General features: G+C 35.7%; 2 protein-coding genes across 2 annotated transcripts; both read right to left on the bottom strand.

The window, feature by feature from the left end:
- Nucleotides 1-5766: 5766 nt before the first annotated feature.
- On the bottom strand, nucleotides 5767-19144 carry LOC131801196 (uncharacterized). The gene is made up of 8 exons (XM_059119428.1): nucleotides 17971-19144; nucleotides 12595-12751; nucleotides 12368-12530; nucleotides 6978-7111; nucleotides 6438-6916; nucleotides 6253-6370; nucleotides 6015-6193; nucleotides 5767-5954 (listed from the first exon to the last, which is right to left on the bottom strand). Exons 1-8 carry the CDS (start codon nucleotides 18153-18155, stop codon nucleotides 5777-5779), a joined length of 1593 nt encoding a protein of 530 aa, XP_058975411.1. The 5' UTR covers nucleotides 18156-19144; the 3' UTR covers nucleotides 5767-5776.
- Nucleotides 8786-9570, bottom strand: LOC101889044 (probable small nuclear ribonucleoprotein E). The gene has a single exon (XM_005176650.4). The coding sequence runs from the start codon at nucleotides 9463-9465 to the stop codon at nucleotides 9181-9183; it is 285 nt and encodes a 94-aa protein (XP_005176707.1). The 5' UTR covers nucleotides 9466-9570; the 3' UTR covers nucleotides 8786-9180.
- Nucleotides 19145-19770: the final 626 nt, after the last annotated feature.

The raw sequence follows: 19770 nt of genomic DNA, 5'->3' as shown, positions 1-19770 counted from the left end.
CTAGGCTACACATTTACAGCGACTCTAATACCATATATCAGATTTCAAGCACTATATGTTCACCCTATACCAAATTGTACCAAATATAGTACTATTTCGTACATTTCGTGCACTTGTAGTACATATTTCCAAAATCATCTCTTCGTCACAAACCTAACACCAACGGGGACCTTAATACAACATTTCAATGTTCTAGCTTCATCCGTTCACCCTAAACCAAACTGTTCAAAATTTAGTACCGTTTAGTACAGCTCGAACATTTCCAAATCCACCTTCTACGAACTTAATTTCAAATTTCATTCCAATTTTCAGAATTGTAACTCATTCCATTTGTCAAATAAAAAGTATTAAATTTTTAGTACATTTGAATACTTTTCGTACTGATTTAGTACGAATTATCAAAAATCCACTTGTACAAAATTCCAAGATTCTAGCTGCAGCCCATCGACCCCAATACCAAATTCCAGATTTCAAGCACTATCTGTTCACTCTATACCAAATTGTACCAAATATAGTACTATTTCGTACTTTTTGTGCACTTGTAGTAAATATTTCCAAAATCATCTCTTTTTTCACAAACCTAACACCAACAGCGACCCCAATACAAAATTTCAAAATTCCAGCTTCATATGTTTACCCTAGCCCAATCTGTTTAAAATTTGGTACCATTTAGTACAGTTTGTAAACTTAGTACACATTTCCAAATCCACCTTCTACTAAATTTATTTCAAATTTCATTCCAATTTTCAGAATTTTAACTCATTCCGTTTATCAAATACAAAGTATTACATTTTTAGTACTTTTCGTACTGATCTAGTACGAATTTCCAAAAACCCACTTGCACAAAATTTCAAGATTCTAGCTGCAGCCCATCGACCCTAATACCAAATTACAGATTCCAAGCACTATCTGTTCACCCTATACCAAATTGTACCAAATATAGTACTATTTCGTACTTTTCGTGCACTTGTAGTACATATTTCGAAAATCATCTCATTATCATAAACCTACCACCAACGGGGACCCCAAAACAAAATTTCAAAATTCCAGTTTAATACGTTCATCCTAAACCAATCTGTTCGAAATTTAGTACCATTTAGTACTTAGTACACATTTCCGAAATCACCTTCATACACAAAAAATTATTTGATTCTCATACAAAATTTCAAGTTTTTAGCTATATCCGTTCTCATAACACCAAATCGCACTGTTTTAGAAGTTTAGTACCACTTTGGAACTTTTCGTAACCTTAAAATTTGAATTTCCAAAATCCTTAGGTACTCCTATCCTTCTCTCCATCAGTAGCTCTCATTTCAAGATTGATCTCAATATGAAATTTCGGGATCCCAGCTTCATACATTCACCCTAACCCAACCTGTTCCCAATTTAGTACCATTTAGTACAGTTCGCACACTTAGTACACATTTTCAAAACCACTTTCATATATTAAACTTACTTTCCAACCTTGATTCTCATATCAAATTTCAAATTTTTAGCTCCATCCGTTCCCGTAACACCAAATGGTACCATTTAGGAAATTTAGTGCCGTTTTAGAGCTTTTCTTAACCTTAAAATTTGAATTTCCAAAATTCTTGGGTACATCTATCATGCACTCCATCAGCAGTTCTCATGCACTCCACAGTAACCTCAATATGAAATTTCGGGATTCCAGCTTCATCCCCTCACCCTGAACCAAACTATTCCTTATTTAGCACAGTTCGATCACTTAGTACACACTTCTGAAACCTCCTCCATACAAACAAACTTATATTCCAACCTTGATTCTCATATCAAATTTCAAATGTTTAGCTCCATTCGCTCACATAATACCAAATGGTACCATTTCCGAAGTTTAGTACCATTTTAGAACTTTTCGTAGCCTTAAGCATCGAATTTCCAAAAATTCGTTGGGATATCTATCATGCACTCCCTCTGTGTCTCTCATTGCACTTTTCAGAATTCTGGCTCAATCCGTTAGTCCAATACAAAATATTAAATTTTTAGTAAATAACAGTACATTTCGTATTCCATTTTAGTACGGATATCTAAAAACCCAGTCTGCGTACCAAGATTGTACCTTGTACAATATTTCAAGATTCTATCTTCAGCCGTTTCATCTGGGCTTTTATTCTTGGTCAGCTACTCAGTATGTTATGGTACTATCACTCTCATATATTGGATATACCCGAGGTATCGGATTTTTACACAAAGTCCATTTCACCCTCTAAGTTGGTAGACGTCTACCTTGCCTCATACTTTTACCCCATGCAAAATTCCGACTTGATCGTTCTATACTTGTGACCTTTAGAGCTACTGCAAAATCAATAAATTTTTCGTTTTTGGGCTATTTTAATCCCTTAATATTATGCGATCATTCCACCCGCCTAAATAGGCTTCTAACATTCGCTTAAAAATTTGTGAGTATCGGTACATAATTGCGACCTGTATCTTGATTGAAAATGAACATGGACAGACGGACACACATGGATAGATTGACTCAGCTCGGCGAGATATGAAGATCCTTTTAATGACATGGGGGTCTAGGACCAATATTTGGAAATGTTTGATCCAATCAAACTTATAATACCCCCCAACACCTGGTGTTGTAGTGTATAAATAGAGAGGAAGACTCCTTCCAGCAAGTCTCTAGAGACTCCTTAGATATTCCGCTCTGTCTGCCGTTTAACTTCCCCAGCCCTCGTAACCCCACCAACTTTCAAACAATAAAGTTTATCATTTTAATTTGCCTCAAAAAAAAAAAAAAAAACCCGAATAAATGTCCAAGAAAAACATACACTTTATTATTTACATATTTAATTAATTCCGAACGTTAATCATGCCAAGTATGAATCGGCCTCCCCAAAATAGATCTACTCTAATTTGGTTGTCAAATGTGGGGTTTTTTCCCCTCCGCACGATCCAATTTCATAACGAATGATATGAGCGGTAGTAATGGTAATGGTGGCAAAAAAAAAAAAATAAAACTGCTGGTCTAGCTGCCGGTTGGAACTTGAGCTCGCCCAGCACTCGGTGGCAAATAACAGCTAAGGAATAATGAGATTGACATTTGTGTCGTTAACACTCGATTAGATCAGCTAAATCAGACAGCCAGCCAGAAAGCGAGCGATCGATGGCCAGAGATAAGAGCGAACCGAATAGTGGGGGGACCCGCAAACAAATAATAGCATAATTAAGGCGCCAAATACCACAAAAGCTTGAACTTGTTAAAAGCATATTATTATCGAAAAGATTTATGGGATCAACAGACACCAAGTTCGGCAAACAAGTCACCTAGAAAGCCAAAAGAAAAACAACAACAGCAAAGTGATCACAAAAATATTAAAAATTCATAAAATTCGAACGAAAACAAGACCTGACTGCTGTTGAGGTGTTTTTATTTGTGACTTAATAGGAAATTAAGGCGGCCAAAAATGGCATCGAATTGAAATCATTTGATATTGAAATTAAAATAAATTTTAATTAACACTAAACGAAACAAAAAATAAACATTTCAGATAAAATGTGAAACCTCATCATCTCCCGCCTTTTTAATGAAGGACACAATGCCTTCACATTTTCATTCCACTTTCCTTGTCATTGCGTGCCTTGACAATTTTGTCAAAACAAAAAACAAAAACAACGCATCATACAAATTCAGCTCGAACTGATTTAATTTTTTTATCTAAACTCAAGATCTCTCATTTGAATGGGTCATGAATTTGCCAGGACTACCCGCTGAGTGCAGAAACAAAACCAGCATTTTTTATGGGAATTTATCATATTATGGCTAAAAATGGTGCAAATTCTTGATATGACAAAAGCGAAGAGAAGCAGAAAGGAAAAAGGAGATACATAACCTCAAATATTGAAGAAAAATTTCCCAGGTTAAATAAACAAAAAAGCAGTTTTGTCAAAAAGATCGGATGGTTAGTAAGGTAAGTCTTCTTCAAGGTAATTTAAGTCTTCCAGCCGATCGTAAACTTACAGGCCCTTCAGCTCGTCAATACATACTCACAGACACTTGGGAACGGCTACAGACTTACAGGTTAACCAGCTCGCCTATGATACGTTCACTAGCCCCCCAGCTAGTCTGTTATTGACTTACTTAACTATCAGCTCATTCAAAATGGACTCAATGTGCCTTAAGTTAGTTTTTTAATGATTGATTGTCTCTTCAGCTCTTCCACATAACCCGCCCTATTTAAAGTTGACCTACAGAGACCCTTTGGTCACTTATCACAGGCTCACTGGCCTTTCAGCCCGTCTCTTAAAGAATCACTAATCCTTAAGCTAATCCTTCATAAACCTAGAGGGGCGTCTGCTCGTCTATGAGAGGCTCATTGGCAGCCAGCTCTTCTATGAAAGAGTCACTGGCAGTCCAGCTAACAGACTCACTGGCCCGTCAGCTCATATATCAGAAACTCACTGGCCCGTGAGTTCGTCTATCAGAGACTAAATGGCCCGTGAGCTCGTCTATCAGAGACTCACTGGCCCGTCAGCTTGTCTACGAAAGCTCTACGAAGACTGGCAAGTCAGACCGTCGTGAAATACTCACTGGCCCGACAGACTCACTGGCCCGTCAACTCGTCTATGACAGACTCACTGGCCCGTCAGCTCGTCTATGACAGACTCACTGGCCCGTCAGCTCGTCTTTGAAAGATTCACTGGCCCCTCAGCTCGTCTATGAAAGATTCACTGGCCCTTCGGCTCGTCTATGAAAGACTCACTGGCCCGTCAGCTCGTCTATGACAGACTCACTGGCCCGTCAGCTCGTCTTTGAAAGATTCACTGGCCCCTCAGCTCGTCTATGAAAGATTCACTGGCCCTTCAGCTTGTCTGCATCAGACTCCCTGGCCTGTCAACTCGTCTATGAAAGACTCCCTGGCCTGTCAACTCGTCTATGAAAGACTCCCTGGCCTGTCAACTCGTCTATGAAAGACTCCCTGGCCTGTCAACTCGTCTATGAAAGACTCACTGGCCCGTCAGCTCATCTATGAACGACTCACTGGCCCGTCAGCTCATCTATGAAAGACTCACTGGCCCGTCAGCTCATCTATGAAATACTCACTGGCCGGTCAGCTCATCTATGAAAGACTCACTGGCCGGTCAGCTCATCTATGAAAGACTCACTGGCCGGTCAGCTCATCTATGATAGACTCACTGACCTGTCAGCTTATCTATGATAGACTCACTGACCCGTCAGCTCATCTATGATATACTCAGTGATCTGTCAACTCACCTATGATAGATTCACGAGCCCTTCAGCTCGCCCATAGGCCTATTAGATTGTCTATCACAACCTCACTCTCGCTTTATCTCGTCTGTGAAAGACTTAGGACCTTCAGCTTGTCTATGAAAGAGTCATTGGCCCTTAGGCTCGTTCATCAAGGACCCACAGGTCCTTCAGATCATCTTTTGGCGCACTGGCTCCTCAGCTCGTCTATTATAACCTCACAGGCCTTCAGTTCATCTCTCAAGGAACCACGGGATCTTAATGTAGTCTATTATAGCCTCAGGGTCCGTCAGCTTGTCTTTGATGGACTGACCAGCCCGTTAAATCGTCTTTAATGGACTCATTGGCCCTTCAGCTATTTTTTAGACTCCCTTGCCCTTCAGCCCGCCTATAATAGACTTTGTGGTCTCGTCTCTTAACACTTCCCGAAATTCACTGGTCTTCATTTCTTCTTCTTTATAAAAACCATTTTCCAGGCTCCATAAATAAATTAAAACTCAACATTTTCCTCAATTCCTTTTATTTCTCTTCTTCTTTTCATTGCTATGCCGTGGTAAAAACCTCATAATCGGCAATTGAAAAATTATAATCACCAAACAACGTTTCATAGGAAGCATTGGGACCATCATAGGAATGTGGTAAATTAGAATAGGAATCCTTGTTACTGTTGCAATTGTTAGATATTAACAAGTCAGCACCAGCTCCGAAAATGGGGCCGCAACTACAAACAAATTGAAAATCACAATTTTTGTCACAATTTCCTTAAAAATCCAAGACTTACTCCGGATGATAACATATGGCATAGGGTTTCTTGACAATATCAAACTTCAATGGCTGTTCAGAGCCCCCAGGATTAAGGGCAAACAAAAATGCCCTCTCCGAATGGATGTAAACACCCTTGCGTGAGGTTTTGGCCCAGGCAACATCGGTGAAACCACCACTTATTTCACCATGGGAACCCTAAGATTAAAAAAAAATTAAAAACAAACTCCTTTTTTTGGAATTCATTCTAAACATACCAAACATATTACCATACAAGGAGCAGCACCATCACAGTAACGATGAAAGGCATTCGAATTGAAGCCATGGGTAGAGGCACGATATAACAGACGCCAGGATTGTTTGGGAGCACCATACCTGAAAATAAACAAATTTTATTTTCTAAATTTTAATTCCTTCTCAACTTTTCCAAAACTATACTCACCAATTATTCAAAACACTTTGCAAATGCAGTTTTTCATTCCTCAATATCTGTGAACCAGGAAACATATTAACCATGAGACGAGGCTGTAACCTCTTATCTGTCTCACTTTTGGACCCGGAAAAATTGATGCCACTTCCCGTCAAACTATTAAAGGCACTACCTCCACCATTACTACTGACACCACCACCTCCCCCTCCACCTGAATATGTTCCAGTTTTATTTGAATTTTGCAATGCCGCATACCGGTAACGTTCCAGCGAGAGTTCCATGGGTACAGCACCTGTTGGTTCCACCTCTTCAGCGAATACTTGACTATCGATGAGCAGCAGACGAACATGACAAATGACACCTTGTAAGTGTTGACATACCCGCGCACGTTCCTCCTCCGTCCAATGGGTGTGAGATGGCTGGGTAACGCCAGCCTGATTTTTGGCCCAAGCCAAAACACAACGCCAGACGTCTTCTTCTTCCAAACAGAACTGAAAATATGGAAAGTAATTATTATTTCCACATAAATGGTAGATGTTTTTTTCTTCTCACATAATCTGAAGATATTAGTTTGATTAGGGCTTCCTTTTTGAGGTTAAGAAAGGCATTTGTCTTGACACACTCCCTGGCATTTTCTCCAATATAGATAATGCAACGTTCCATAAATGAGGCAGCACATTTTGCACCTGAAAATAAAAACAGTCATTAAAATAAATTCAAATTAAATTTTTAAATGTAGAAACGCTTATAACAAACATTCCGTTATTGGAAACTAACCTACTCACATACAAATCAGATCGCTAATGATAACTCACTGGCCTTCACTTTATATTTAATACTTTATAATATATTATATTTTGTAATGCTTTATAAACAATTGCAATATAAATGAATATAAAGGATATTCGGATATACGCAACTCCATATTTCGTTTGCCACGAGTTCCATTTAGGCGTTTTGTACAATTTTTAATCTAAATAAACATAATTTATCCGATTTGTTTCAGTCAACAACTTGGTTAGTTACTGCAAGCATCCCTTCTAATTGAAGTAAATATTCAAAGCATACTTTAAGGCGTTAAGAAATATCTCCCAATAAGTAAAGAAAATATTATCTATTGATTTGTATTTCAACAAATTCAATTAGAAACCCCCACGATTAATGTGAATCGTACACGTACACACCTCATAGATCTATCGGAGTACGCACTTCAGGATATCAAGTGTCAAAAGGCCCATCACAAGCTATTTATTTAAATTATTTTATACGTCATTTTTAATTGTGGATATTTTGAAAATTTCATACAATTTCCAATCAAATTTAAAAGCAATCGGTCGTCACGAAACTTAATCTACAAACAATTTTTGGAGGTTTGAAGGTCCCAGTTGCAGTTCCAGGCGAAATGAAGGTGATTTTATATTTTTCTATTTTTTAAAGGTAAAACCTTCATAAGGCTAACAATAGTGAAAGCCAGGACATTATTAATAAGGAAGTTTATTTTTCTTCTGAAAAGGTTTGTGGAAAATCATCCAAAGTAAAAGCTAATACCCTCAACTAGGTATGATGAAGATTGGGATCAAAAAGTGGAAATGAAAGGGAATTTTAAGATATTTAAATGTACCAAAACCGAGGTAGTATTAGCAAGTAACTAAATTGAATTTGGTCAAGCCCGAAGTATGTGAAGAAGAACTATTCTTACCTATCCTAGCATCAATCCACTCGGTTAGACATTTCGGGTCCACACGTAAGGTAATTTTAAATTGATTTGTATTCACGTTTGAAATCAATATTCTTAAGCATTTCAAACGACAGAGTTGGTCAGGTCGGCCTGCCAATTTGAGCCTGTCATCCAGATTATTGCAAAACCACAAGCCATTCAAATTGTTTGCTGTTGAAAGCTTTTTAATGATCAATACAAAAACGTGATTCCCATCCATCCCAAAAATACGCTAATTAAAACCATCGAAGTAATTAACAAAATATGCTCTAACACGCTAACCTCCCAACTTGATTCATGTCCCTTCAATTTTTGCCAGAAATTTACTAGCAATTCTACATTTCTCTAGTTAGGCATAAAAATAGTATAAGTTTATCGATATGGGGTATAGTTTTTAAGCTTATAACATTAAGTTATAATTTTATAAAGGAATTTATTTCAAATACGTTTTTATTGGAATTTTTCCCTTCGACTATTGGCCTATTAAAGAGACAATTTCAATACATTCGAACAGGGCCCTCAAACTCACTATTCCTCTAATAATCCATATTTTGCGGGTTATAAGTATAGCTGCAGTCTGTATTCTTGAACCACACATTAGACCCAATTCTGCAATGAAAATCAAATACTCTCTTTAATGACATTCCATTTAAAATTCAAGTTTATTGTTTTTGCATTCTCTTTTGTCTTGTAAAATTTGAGGTATAAATGCTTCCAATACAGACCCTTTACAATGATTTTGTATTTGTTACAAAAACGCAAAATCTGCAGAGCATTTGTTTTGCATTAAGTCTTTATAGTATCTAGAGGGAAAAACATGGAAAATCATAAGGAAACATGGGAATCTTAAAGGAGACAAAAATGATTATTAATTTGTTTATATAAATTATACAACTTATACTAGTGTACGGGAGAGAAAGTGAATAAACGCCAAGGCCTTTGGAGACAGTTGACTTCATAGATTAGCGCTTTTGTTATTGTCTTCCTGACGCTACATTTCCCCCTTGGTTTGTTTATTTTTCCAGCACTGACTTAACCTCAATCTTTGGACGGGCTAACATTTTGAATTAGCGTTATATTATCCCCTTTCAGCATAATGCGTCCGAGGTTTTTACGCGTCCTCGTCTTCACCCAAACTTCCTCGGCATCGTCCAACACCAGATTCATGTATTCATCGAATCCCACGATGTGTCCCTCTATGCGCAAATTGACGTTTTCATACAGCCACACTTGGACGCGGGAACGATTTTGTAAATAACGAAAAATCAAATTGATGGGCTGTACCATCACCTTTTGTACTTTGGTGTTGCCTTTGAAGGACATTTTGGCAGTTGTTTTGCAGACCTTTTCAGCGGAATATCAAGAATTTCTTATGATTTTATTAATTTTTGTTTGGTAAACGTTTCTTAGCCCGGCGTCTTAAGGAATATGACGTAGGCGACAGTAAAATGACAACGGCGTTGTGTTCATATGACATGCAATGACGGCGGCGATAAGTAGTTTCCAGGGTGGTTCACATAGCCTTATAACAATGTCAAATCATAATGCCATGTTTGCATTATTCACATTTAGGTTTTCGATTAATTTATTGTAAATGTTTCATACTACCGTTCCAAAATATATAAAAATCAACTTCTTTTATTATTATTTTTACTATTTACTAGAAAATGGTTCTTGTATCGGAAAAAATGTTTATCTTATAGACAAAGATAAAAAAGAAGCAAAAAAAAAAAAATACAAAAAACTTTTGACAAGTACAAAAATTGGGTGATTGCAACATTTTTATTGACTAATATATATGAAGGATTGCCATATAACATAACATATTTATTAGTTATTTGCATTTATTTTTATAAGTAAAAAACAGGATTTTTTCAAAATAAGAATCAATTATTATTTTATCGGAAACATTCATTGCAAATTAAAGATTTTAACCAATTATGCCTTGGAAATGTATGAGAAAGCAGCTCGAATTATATTTCTTAGTAAAACTATGAATTTCATTCATTGTTCATTACACTGTGCAACACAAAAAATAAATACGGGCGGGAGATAATGAAAATAGAGCTAAATAGAGAAGACACGTGTATCGGCGTTCTGAAAGATTTCACCGAAAAATAAAAAAGGGGGCAATTTCCCTATTATTCTAGACTTTTCGACAGTTTCGGATTAAGATTCCTCGGAATCAGTGCATTTTAGGTGTATAGTGTCATCGGCAATATTGCAGATAATAATAAGAGGAGAATTTCGGTGGACAATTTTAACCCTAAAATAACTGTTGTTTTTTTTTAAATGCGACTAAAAACTCCCTTTTTAATGGAATAGTAAAGAAAATCGAAATATTCTACAAAATTATTTGTCATAAAACTATACTACAGGTACGAGGACTACACAACAACGTACAGCGCTGAGAAAATTTCCTTGAAATCAAGATATAAAACTTCCATTCTTATATTTTCACGATATGGATGAAATAATTGTTTTTTTCGTCCCAATGAACGCCGAAAATAAGAAATATTTGATTATTTTTGTAAAATATGTCATTCACTATACGCAAATATTTAAGGTATGAAAATAATTTTTATTAAAAAAAAGTAGAAAAGCAGATAAGCTCGGCCGGACCGAACTTTTAAAATCCTCAACCATTGCACGAAACGAGCAAAATGTAAAAATTCCGTTGCCGCCATAATTTAAAAATTCCCTAATATCAAGATTCACCGTTATATGAGGCTATACGACAACGTGGAGTCATTTATCTGCTAGAGAAGGTGCCTATTACAAATTCCAAGCACCGAGTTTGAGATAATTCTGTTGAAAAATGCAGCTGAAATCACCAAAATACCAAATAGTGGAAGATAACGTTTTATATAGGACCTATACAAAAAAAGTGGATTTGTATACACAATTTTCCGTCATAGGAGGTAGTACCCATTACGAACTCCAAATACCGAATTTTAAAGAATTCAGGTGAAAATGTGACAGAAATCATTTAAATACCCAATTTCAGGTGTTACAGTTGTGTGGGGCTATGAGAAAACGCGAACCTCAATCTCTGTCAATGAGGGCGATGCCTATTACGAATTCCTAACAAAAAGTTTGAGACAATTCTGTTGAACATTTTAGCTAACATCATAAAAATAGCGAGTATAGGTAGATACCTTCGTATGGGATCGAAGATGTGGATCTGCACAGAAAATTTTTTATAATTGGAAATAGTATCCATTACGAACTTCAAATACCAAATTTGATACAATTCCGGTGAAAAATGTGACATAAATCAACAAAATATCGAATATCAGGGGTATAGTTATATGGGGACTATTCATAGACCTGAATGTATATGGACAGTTCTTTGCAAGGATCTGTCCTAGATACAGGGAACACAAACTGAACAACAATCTGTCAACATACATTATTCCGTTCGAAAACGAGAGTGATCTCCACAGACAGACAGACATACAGACGGATGGACATGGGTAAATCGATATAGAATCTTATGCTGATCAAAAATATATGTACTTTGGGGTCTAAAATGCTTATTTCGAGGAGTTATAAACGGAATGGTAGAATCAAGAATGTAAAGCCATGTTATCAAATGTTTACAATATTTTTTTTTTCAAAATTATTCGTTTGACAACATCTCATTGTCAAAATGTATATTTATAAATCCATTGTATATACACAAATCAGAGAAGGAAACATTTATGTTATTCGGTGACAATTAAAGAAAATGCAGAGATGGATATTATTTTTTTAAACGACTTCACCTTCTTAATTTTTCCCTGTGATACCAATTAAAATTAAAGGCATTTATAGCCTATTTCTCGTATTTTTTCAAGGTTGTGTGTAATTATGACTAAAAATTATTAGAAATGTGTTAGTATTGTCTCGGAATATAATTTTCTCGTTTCTTGGATGTTATATTCCATTATCTCAAACGTTGTGGCTTGCCGAATATAAAATAACATAAATATATCGTACCAACTGAACATCCTTAATGTTTATGGTGTAGAGTGTGTTCAGTGTTTGGTAATACGGCTAAAGCTGTGTTCATTATGTTAGTCATTCACAAATGTGTGTATCTTTGCTAAGCAATTATTGTGAATGATACATTACGAAAACGTATATTTTATGTTACATTACATAGATGGCGCTGTGTAATCAAAATTTTTTGGAATATTTTGAAAGATTCTTTAATTTTTGGTTAAAAAATTCTTCGACTCACCCGCTTTTTCATGAATCTCCATAACAGCTGTCAAAAATGTACAAGCATTGTCCACCGACAGCGTGGCAATGACATGATCCTCACAGGCTGAACGTAGTTCACAGCAGCCCATGTCCTGGGCCAATGTCATCATTTCAAAGACACGTGAGTCTTGCAGTAGAATCTGTGGGGGGAAATTTTCGGATTTTTAATTGTATTTTAGGGATATTTAGTTGGTAGCTTCTTACCTTTGCCGTATAGACATAGAGTATAAATTGACGAAATACCTCTGGGTGGACATGCGGCAGGCGTACCGACGTGGGGGAACCGGGCGTTGCTGGCAGTACAGTACAGCCGGGTATGCGACAGAGTTCACCGCGTTTGTTGTTCTTGAAACTTTTGCAGCTGAAAATAAAATAAGTGGCAGTGAAAAATAATGGGGAAATAAATGGTTTACGTGGTTAGTTTGAAAAATTTGTTGGAAACTTCTTTAAAGACAAAAATTTCAGTTCAAAAGTTTTTAATTATTTCAGGATCCCTTTATAAGTTTGTAGATATTTTAAAATAATTTCCCAATCCAAAGAAGTTTATATTTTAATACAAAATTTAGAAATCATCTAAAACGCTTGGAATATTTTTTTTTATAAAAAAATTGAAGCCTGATTAATTTTTGTTCTATTTTTAAAATAATTTAAGTATTGAAGTATAGTTTCTTGTCCTGCACAGTAGTAGTCATATATTGTCCTGTATATACCCCCCCTTAATTATGTTGTTTACATTGCTATTAAACATTAACATTTTATCGCCTCATCAGCAGCCTGTAATCAATCCGAAATAAATTGTTATTATTTTAAATACTTGTTTAATTCAATTAAAACATATATATTCATGATATGAATATCGCTTTCCCATACCCCCGAAATCCGCATAAAATAAACTTAATTACCCATGGAGGAAATTACAAAACGTTTTTAATGCGGCGGGAGTCGAATTTAGCTCCACCTGTGTTAATGAAAACGCTGTTTTGTAAATCAATGCGGAACACCTATAGTGTGCCGGCAACAACAACAACACCAACATTGCCCAGGAATGAGAAAAAACACAACACATTACAACAAAATCCCCCCACCCCCCCACCAAACGACCATTTGAAGCATGAACCGTAAAGCAAATGGCAGAAACCGCGGGGGGTATAGTGGTTGGGTGGATGGTTGGAAAAAATGCCAAAAGAAATTAAATCATTTATATAATTTCGCAAAGGTAGCCGATTAAATGAGCCACTGCAAGTGCCAGAAAAATGCTATGACGATAGTCCATAACACACACAAACACACACACACAGCCGGAGACATAACGTGCAACAAACAATTGCCACAATTAAAATGGTTTCACTAACAACATTCATTGGCTGGCATGTTGCTCGTTATGTGCAACATTGAATGATTCCATTTTTGTTGTTTTTTTTGGCCAACAGCAATCGTAACAACTCTAATGACCAACACCACCACCAAAACGGCGATAAGCAGCGTCAAGAGAAATATGCCAGAGTAACCTTTTAATGGGTTTGTGGCACATTTCAACAAATAATAACAAAAACAACAACATCGGTAGTGTGTGTAATGGTCCAACATCATACCCATACTTGGCTCACATGACTTAAATGACCAAAAATATATTTCGCAGTTGCAACATGCAAACCAGAGCAACAATTTTTTTGAGGGGCCAAGAAAAAAATAAATTTTTATGGTCTTGGCTATGACCTGTTTGCATGACACAGTCCCTGGGGGATAGGAATATAAGGGAGATATTTGGAAAAAAAAGAGAAATATGTAAATACACCAAGTTTGAAGAAAATCGCTGAGATATAAGTATTAAAAATTGTGACCCTTTGTGGGGGAGGTACCTGAGGGGGTAGACCGATATCTATAAACTTCAAACCAGATCTTGTGTTAATAAAAATATTGCTATGTGTGAAATTTGAAGATAATCGGAAGCATATTTCATCTTTTATGAGCGTTTTGATTATTTAAAATTTTGACCCGTTTGTGGGGGAGGTACCAGAAGTTGTGGGCCAATATCCGTCATATTCACCCTAAATCTTGTGCTAACAAAAATATTGCGATGTATGAGATTTGAAGAGATTCGGAAGCTTACTTCCCATTTTATGAGCGTTTTGTTTATTCAAAATTTTGACCCCTTTGTGGGGGAGGTACCAGAAGGGGTTGTCCGATATCTGCCAACTTCACATCAAATCTTGTGTAAATAAATGTATTGGGATGTGTGAAATTTCAAGAGAATCGGAAGTTAATTTCAGCTTTTATAAGGGTTTATAATTATTCAAAATTTTGACCCCTTTGTGGGGGAGGTACCAGAAGGTGTGGGCCGATATCTATCATCTTCAAGCCAGATATTGAGTTAATAAAAATATTGTAATACGTGAAATTTGAAGAAAATCGGAAGCTTACTTCAAGTTTTATATGGGTTATAATTATTTCAAAATTTTGACCCTTTGTGGGGGAGGTCCTCGATGGAGTACTCCGGCATATCCCGTATTCACACCACATGTTGTGTTAGTAAAAATATTGCGATGTGCGAAATTTGAAGATAATCGGAAGCATATTTCATCTTTTATGAGCGTTTTGATTATTCAAAATTTTGACCCCTTTATGGGGGAGGTACCAGAATGAGTGAACTGATGTAACCCACATTTACACTAAGTCTTGTATTAATGAAAATATTGCGATATACCCAATTTAAAGGCAATCGGACTCTTCTTTCAGATTTTATGAGGGTTATAATTATTCAAAATATTGACCCCTTTGTGGGGGAGGTACCAGAAGGAGTGGTCCATTCTATCCGTTCTTCATACCAGATCTAAAGTTAATCGAAATATTCAGATCTGTAAAATTTGAACAGAATCGGAAGCTTATTTCGCATATTATTAACGTTTTGGTTATTCCAAATTTTGACAACTTTGTGGGGAAGGTACCGGAAGGAGTGGGCTGAAATCTACCATCTTCATACCACAGCTTGTGTCAATAAAAATATAGCGATGTGTGAAATTTAAAGAAAAACGGAAGCTTATTTCGTATTTTATGAGCGTGTTTGTTATTCAAAATTTTGACCCCTTTGTGGGGGAAGTACCAGAAGAGGTCGGCCGATATGTACCATCTTTGTTTCAGATGTTGCGTTTAATATAATATAGCGATGTGTGAAGATTGAAGAAAATCGAAAGCTTATTTCCCATTTTATTAACGTTTTGATTATTTAAAATTTTGACTTCTTTGTGGGGGAAGTACCAGAGGGGGTGGGCCGATATCTACCATATTCATACTAGGTTTGGTGTTCATATAAATATCGAGATGTGCTGAGTTTGAAAATAATCGGATGGTCATTTCACGTTTTAGGGCCGTCATGAATATTTAAAATTTTGACCAATTGTGGGGGAGGTATCAGAAAGAGTGGTCGTTTCTACTCTATTTTCATACCAGATGTAGAGTTCATAGAAATATTTGAGACAATCGGACTATTATTTCACATTTTATTTAAATTATAATTACTCAAAATTTTGATCCTTTGTGGGTTAGATACTTTATGGAGTAGTTAGATATTGTCAATTTTCGCACCTAATCTAGCACTGATATAAATAGAGGGAGAGGTACCAGAAGGAGTGGACCGATGTTGCCCATCTCAGAACTCGATCTAAGTTTTATAATAACATTAGGATGTACCAAGTTTGGAACAAATCGCATACCCCTCTCGAGAGTTATCGTGTGCACTAGCCAGTCAGACCGTCAGACAGACTCCCTTTGTTCAACTACGAACCTCCTGACACGTATTTGGTCCAAAATGACTTAGGGTCCAAAACCATTATTCCGATGAGGCACTTTTTGAACGTATCAAATGATACATACTCTCTGTGGTCATATGACTGAGGGTATAAACAACAAGTTCTCCTAAAGTACCATCCTATAATTATTTTAGAAATTCCACGTTTTCCTAGAAGACCCCTAAAAACTCTAACTTTTTCTAGAGGAAATTCCAAGTTCTTTTTTTTTTTTTGAAAAATTCCATGTTCTTCCAGAAGACCCCTAAAATGATTGGATAAATTCAATATTCCTTTAAAGGACCCCTAAACTTATTTTAAAAATACCACGTTCTTCTAGAAGACAGAGAATATTACTTAAAACATTAAAAAAAATTAATTCAAAATTTATGCTTTATGACGAGGTTACTAAAATTAATAAAAAAATCGAACTTTCCCAGAAGACCCCTTGTAGATATTCCCTAAAATTAATAAAAAAATCGAACTTTCCCAGAAGACCCCTTCTAGATATTCCCTAAAATTAATAAAAAAATCGAACTTTCCCAGAAGACCCCTTGTAGATATTCCCTAAAATTAATAAAAAATCGAACTTTCGCAGAGGACCCCTTGTAGATATTCCCTAAAATTATTTAAAAAAAATCCACGTCCTTGTAGATGGTGATTAAAATAATTTAAAAAAAATCCACGTCCTTGCAGATGGTGATTAAAATAATTTTAGAAAATCCACGTCCTTGAAGATGGTGATTAAAATAATTTTAAAAAATCCACGTCCTTGTATATGGCCTTTAAAATAATTTTAAAAAATTAAAGTCCTTGTAGATGGCCCCTAAAATAATTTTATAAAATCAAAGTCCTTGTAGATGGCTCCTAAAATAATTTTAAAAAATCCACGTCCTTGTATATAATACTTAAAATGATTTCTAAAAATCCACGTCCTTGTATATAATACTTAAAATGATTTTAAAAAATCCACGTCCTTGTATATAGTCCTTAAAATGATTTTAAAAAATCCACGTCCTTGTAGATAGTCCTTAAAATGATTTTAAAAAATCCACGTCCTTGTATATAGTCCTTAAAATGATTTTAAAAAATCCACGTCCTTGTAAATTGTCCTAAAAATAATTTTAAAAAATCCAAGTCCTTGTAAATTGTCCTAAAAATAATTTTAAAAAATCCACGTCCTTGTAAATTGTCCTAAAAATAATTTTAAAAAATCTACGTCCTTGTAGATAGTCCTAAAAATATTTTTAAAAAATCCACGTCCTTGTATATGGCCTTAAAAATAATTTTAGAAAATCCATGTCCTTGTATATAGTCCTTAAAATTATTTTAGAAAATCCACGTCCTTGTGAATCGTTCCTAAAATAATTTTAAAAAATCCACGTTCTTGTATATGGCCTTAAAAATAATTTAAAAAAATCCAAGTCTTTGTAGATAGCCCCTAAAATAATTTTAATAATTTCACGTCCTTGTATATGGCCTTAAAAATAATTTTAAAAAATCTACATCCTTATATAGTCTTTAAAATTATTTTAAAAAATCCACGTCTTTGTAGATAGTCCCTAAAATAACTTTAATAATTTCACGTCCTTATATGTAGTCCTTAGATAGTCCTTAAAATTATTTTAAAAAAATCCACGTCCTTGTGGATAGTCCCTAAAATAATTTTAGAAATGAAAATCCACGTCCTCCTACCCTCCCTTGTTTTTTTAATTCCCCTTTGATTATCCTCCCCTTTTAATTACTTCCCACAGTTAAATATTTCTCAGCTAATTAAACACCTCATTTACCAACTTACCGTGCCATCATTATGATGCGATGTGCATAGATGCGTTCCTCTTCGCGGCCGCATATGAAGACCACATCGGCACTATCTTGATCTTCGGATAAACGTTGCAAATCATCAATGAGTTGAGGTAGGCCGGCCATGAATTGACCATCACAGCCGGGGGTGGGACAGGGCGGTGGTACACGTGTACCCATAATAATTTGTTGCGGTTAATGTGGTTGCGATGCAACAAGAAGTTATAACAGCGTAGCGGAATGTACAAGCAAAGGTATATTTTTTTCTACTCTTCCGTGATGCTTGTGTCTTCAGTCTTTTGTTTGCGAGCCGCCGCCGCCGTCAATGATCAAGTTTGCTGCTTAAGTCTTTTGTTTTGCTTTTCTTATCAGTCAGTGCCGAAAATCAAATCAAGTTTGTTGTCTTAGTCTTTTTGAGTTGTCACACACACTCTCTCTCTCTCTCTCTGTCAATTTACACACATACACGTGCTGTTAGCAAATAAAGATAAATATTTTTTGTGAGTTTTATCGTAAAATTAAACCGTTAAATTATATTCTTTTGTTTATGTTTTTTTCACAACACATGATTACGAACCCTCTCTCTGCCGCTCTCTCTCTCTCTCTAAAATAGAAGCTACAAATCAAAACAAAACTTTAAAAATTTCAAATGGAATTCCTTAACTCTCTTCTTGGCTTAGGCGCACTCTCTCTCTCCCTCTCACACTCAAACGGAAATACAGCTCTTTGCAGAGGCACTTGAAATATTTCGTGTTTTGTTTTTTGCTTCTTTTGGGGTAAACAAAACTTCTTCCTCAACGCCAGCAAACAGATCAACAACAACAACAACAGCACGCGCTTTTTTCCACACAAACTGGTTTGATTTGACGAAAAAGCGAAAAAAACCAAAAGCCACTACTCCATTATTAAAGTTTTGGTAATGAAACAGAAATTGTGGCTAAAGTTTCAAACATTTTTCGCATGGAAATCATAAATCATTTCTAAATATTTCACAATTTCAATATTGATTTTGTAATACTTTTTTCTTGTGGTATTTTCAAAACACACGCACTTCAAATCATCCCAATTTAAAATGGGTTTTACAAAGCTTTGTTTTTTGCCACCTTTTGCACTTCCATTCACTCTCGCGTTTCTCATTCAACTGATCGCTGGGCATTCTTGGCTTTGGCAATTTAGCTAAGCAGCAGTGGGCACTGGGAACGATGCTGATGTGTGGTTGACATGGGGGGTGATTGCAGGTAAAGATGTTGGTTGGTTGTTTTTTGGAGTTTTGTTTTTTGGGCTGGTGGCTGTTTTTCTGGATAATGAGAATGATTGGGGAAATTTAAAAATATATAAAGCATACTTTGAGGGTGACAAATAAATTTGTTGAATAACGTTTTTAATAATTGTGACGTGGATAAATTAAATAATTTTATGGGTCGTTTACAAGGACGTGGATTTTTTAAATTATTTTAGGGACCATTTCCAAGGACGTAGATTTTTTAAAATTATTTTAGGAACCATTTTTTTAGGAACGTGGATTTTTTAAAATTATTTTAGGGACCATTTACAAGGACATGGATTTTTTTATTATTTTAGGAACATTTTACAAGGACGTGGATTTTTTTAAATTATTTTAAGGACCACGAGGACGTGGATTTTTTTAAATTATTTTAACGACCATTTACAAGGACTTGGATTTTTTTTAAATTGTTTTAAGGACCATTTACAAGGACGTGGATTTTTTAAATAATTTTAGGGGCCATTTACAAGGACGTGCAATTTTTTAAATAATTTTGAGGACCATTAACAA

The sequence above is a fragment of the Musca domestica genome, unplaced genomic scaffold (assembly GCF_030504385.1).
Source record: "Musca domestica strain aabys unplaced genomic scaffold, Musca_domestica.polishedcontigs.V.1.1 148, whole genome shotgun sequence".
NCBI classification, from domain to species: domain Eukaryota; kingdom Metazoa; phylum Arthropoda; class Insecta; order Diptera; family Muscidae; genus Musca; species Musca domestica.
The sequence above is the reverse complement of the archived record's forward strand: the minus strand, read 5'-3'. Positions and strand labels throughout refer to the sequence as shown.

Excerpts from the sequence above, each read along its gene's own strand:
- LOC131801196 (XM_059119428.1), bottom strand. The coding sequence starts at position 18,155 with ATGGGTACACGTGTACCACCGCCCTGTCCCACCCCCGGCTGTGATGGT. Across the intron at positions 12,752-17,970 it reads CGCATCATAATGATGGCACG|CTGCAAAAGTTTCAAGAACA; the intron begins GTAAGTTGGTAA and ends TTTTATTTTCAG. Across the intron at positions 5,955-6,014 it reads GCCATATGTTATCATCCGGA|TTGCGGCCCCATTTTCGGAG; the intron begins GTAAGTCTTGGA and ends ATTTGTTTGTAG.
- LOC101889044 (XM_005176650.4), bottom strand. The coding sequence starts at position 9,465 with ATGTCCTTCAAAGGCAACACCAAAGTACAAAAGGTGATGGTACAGCCC.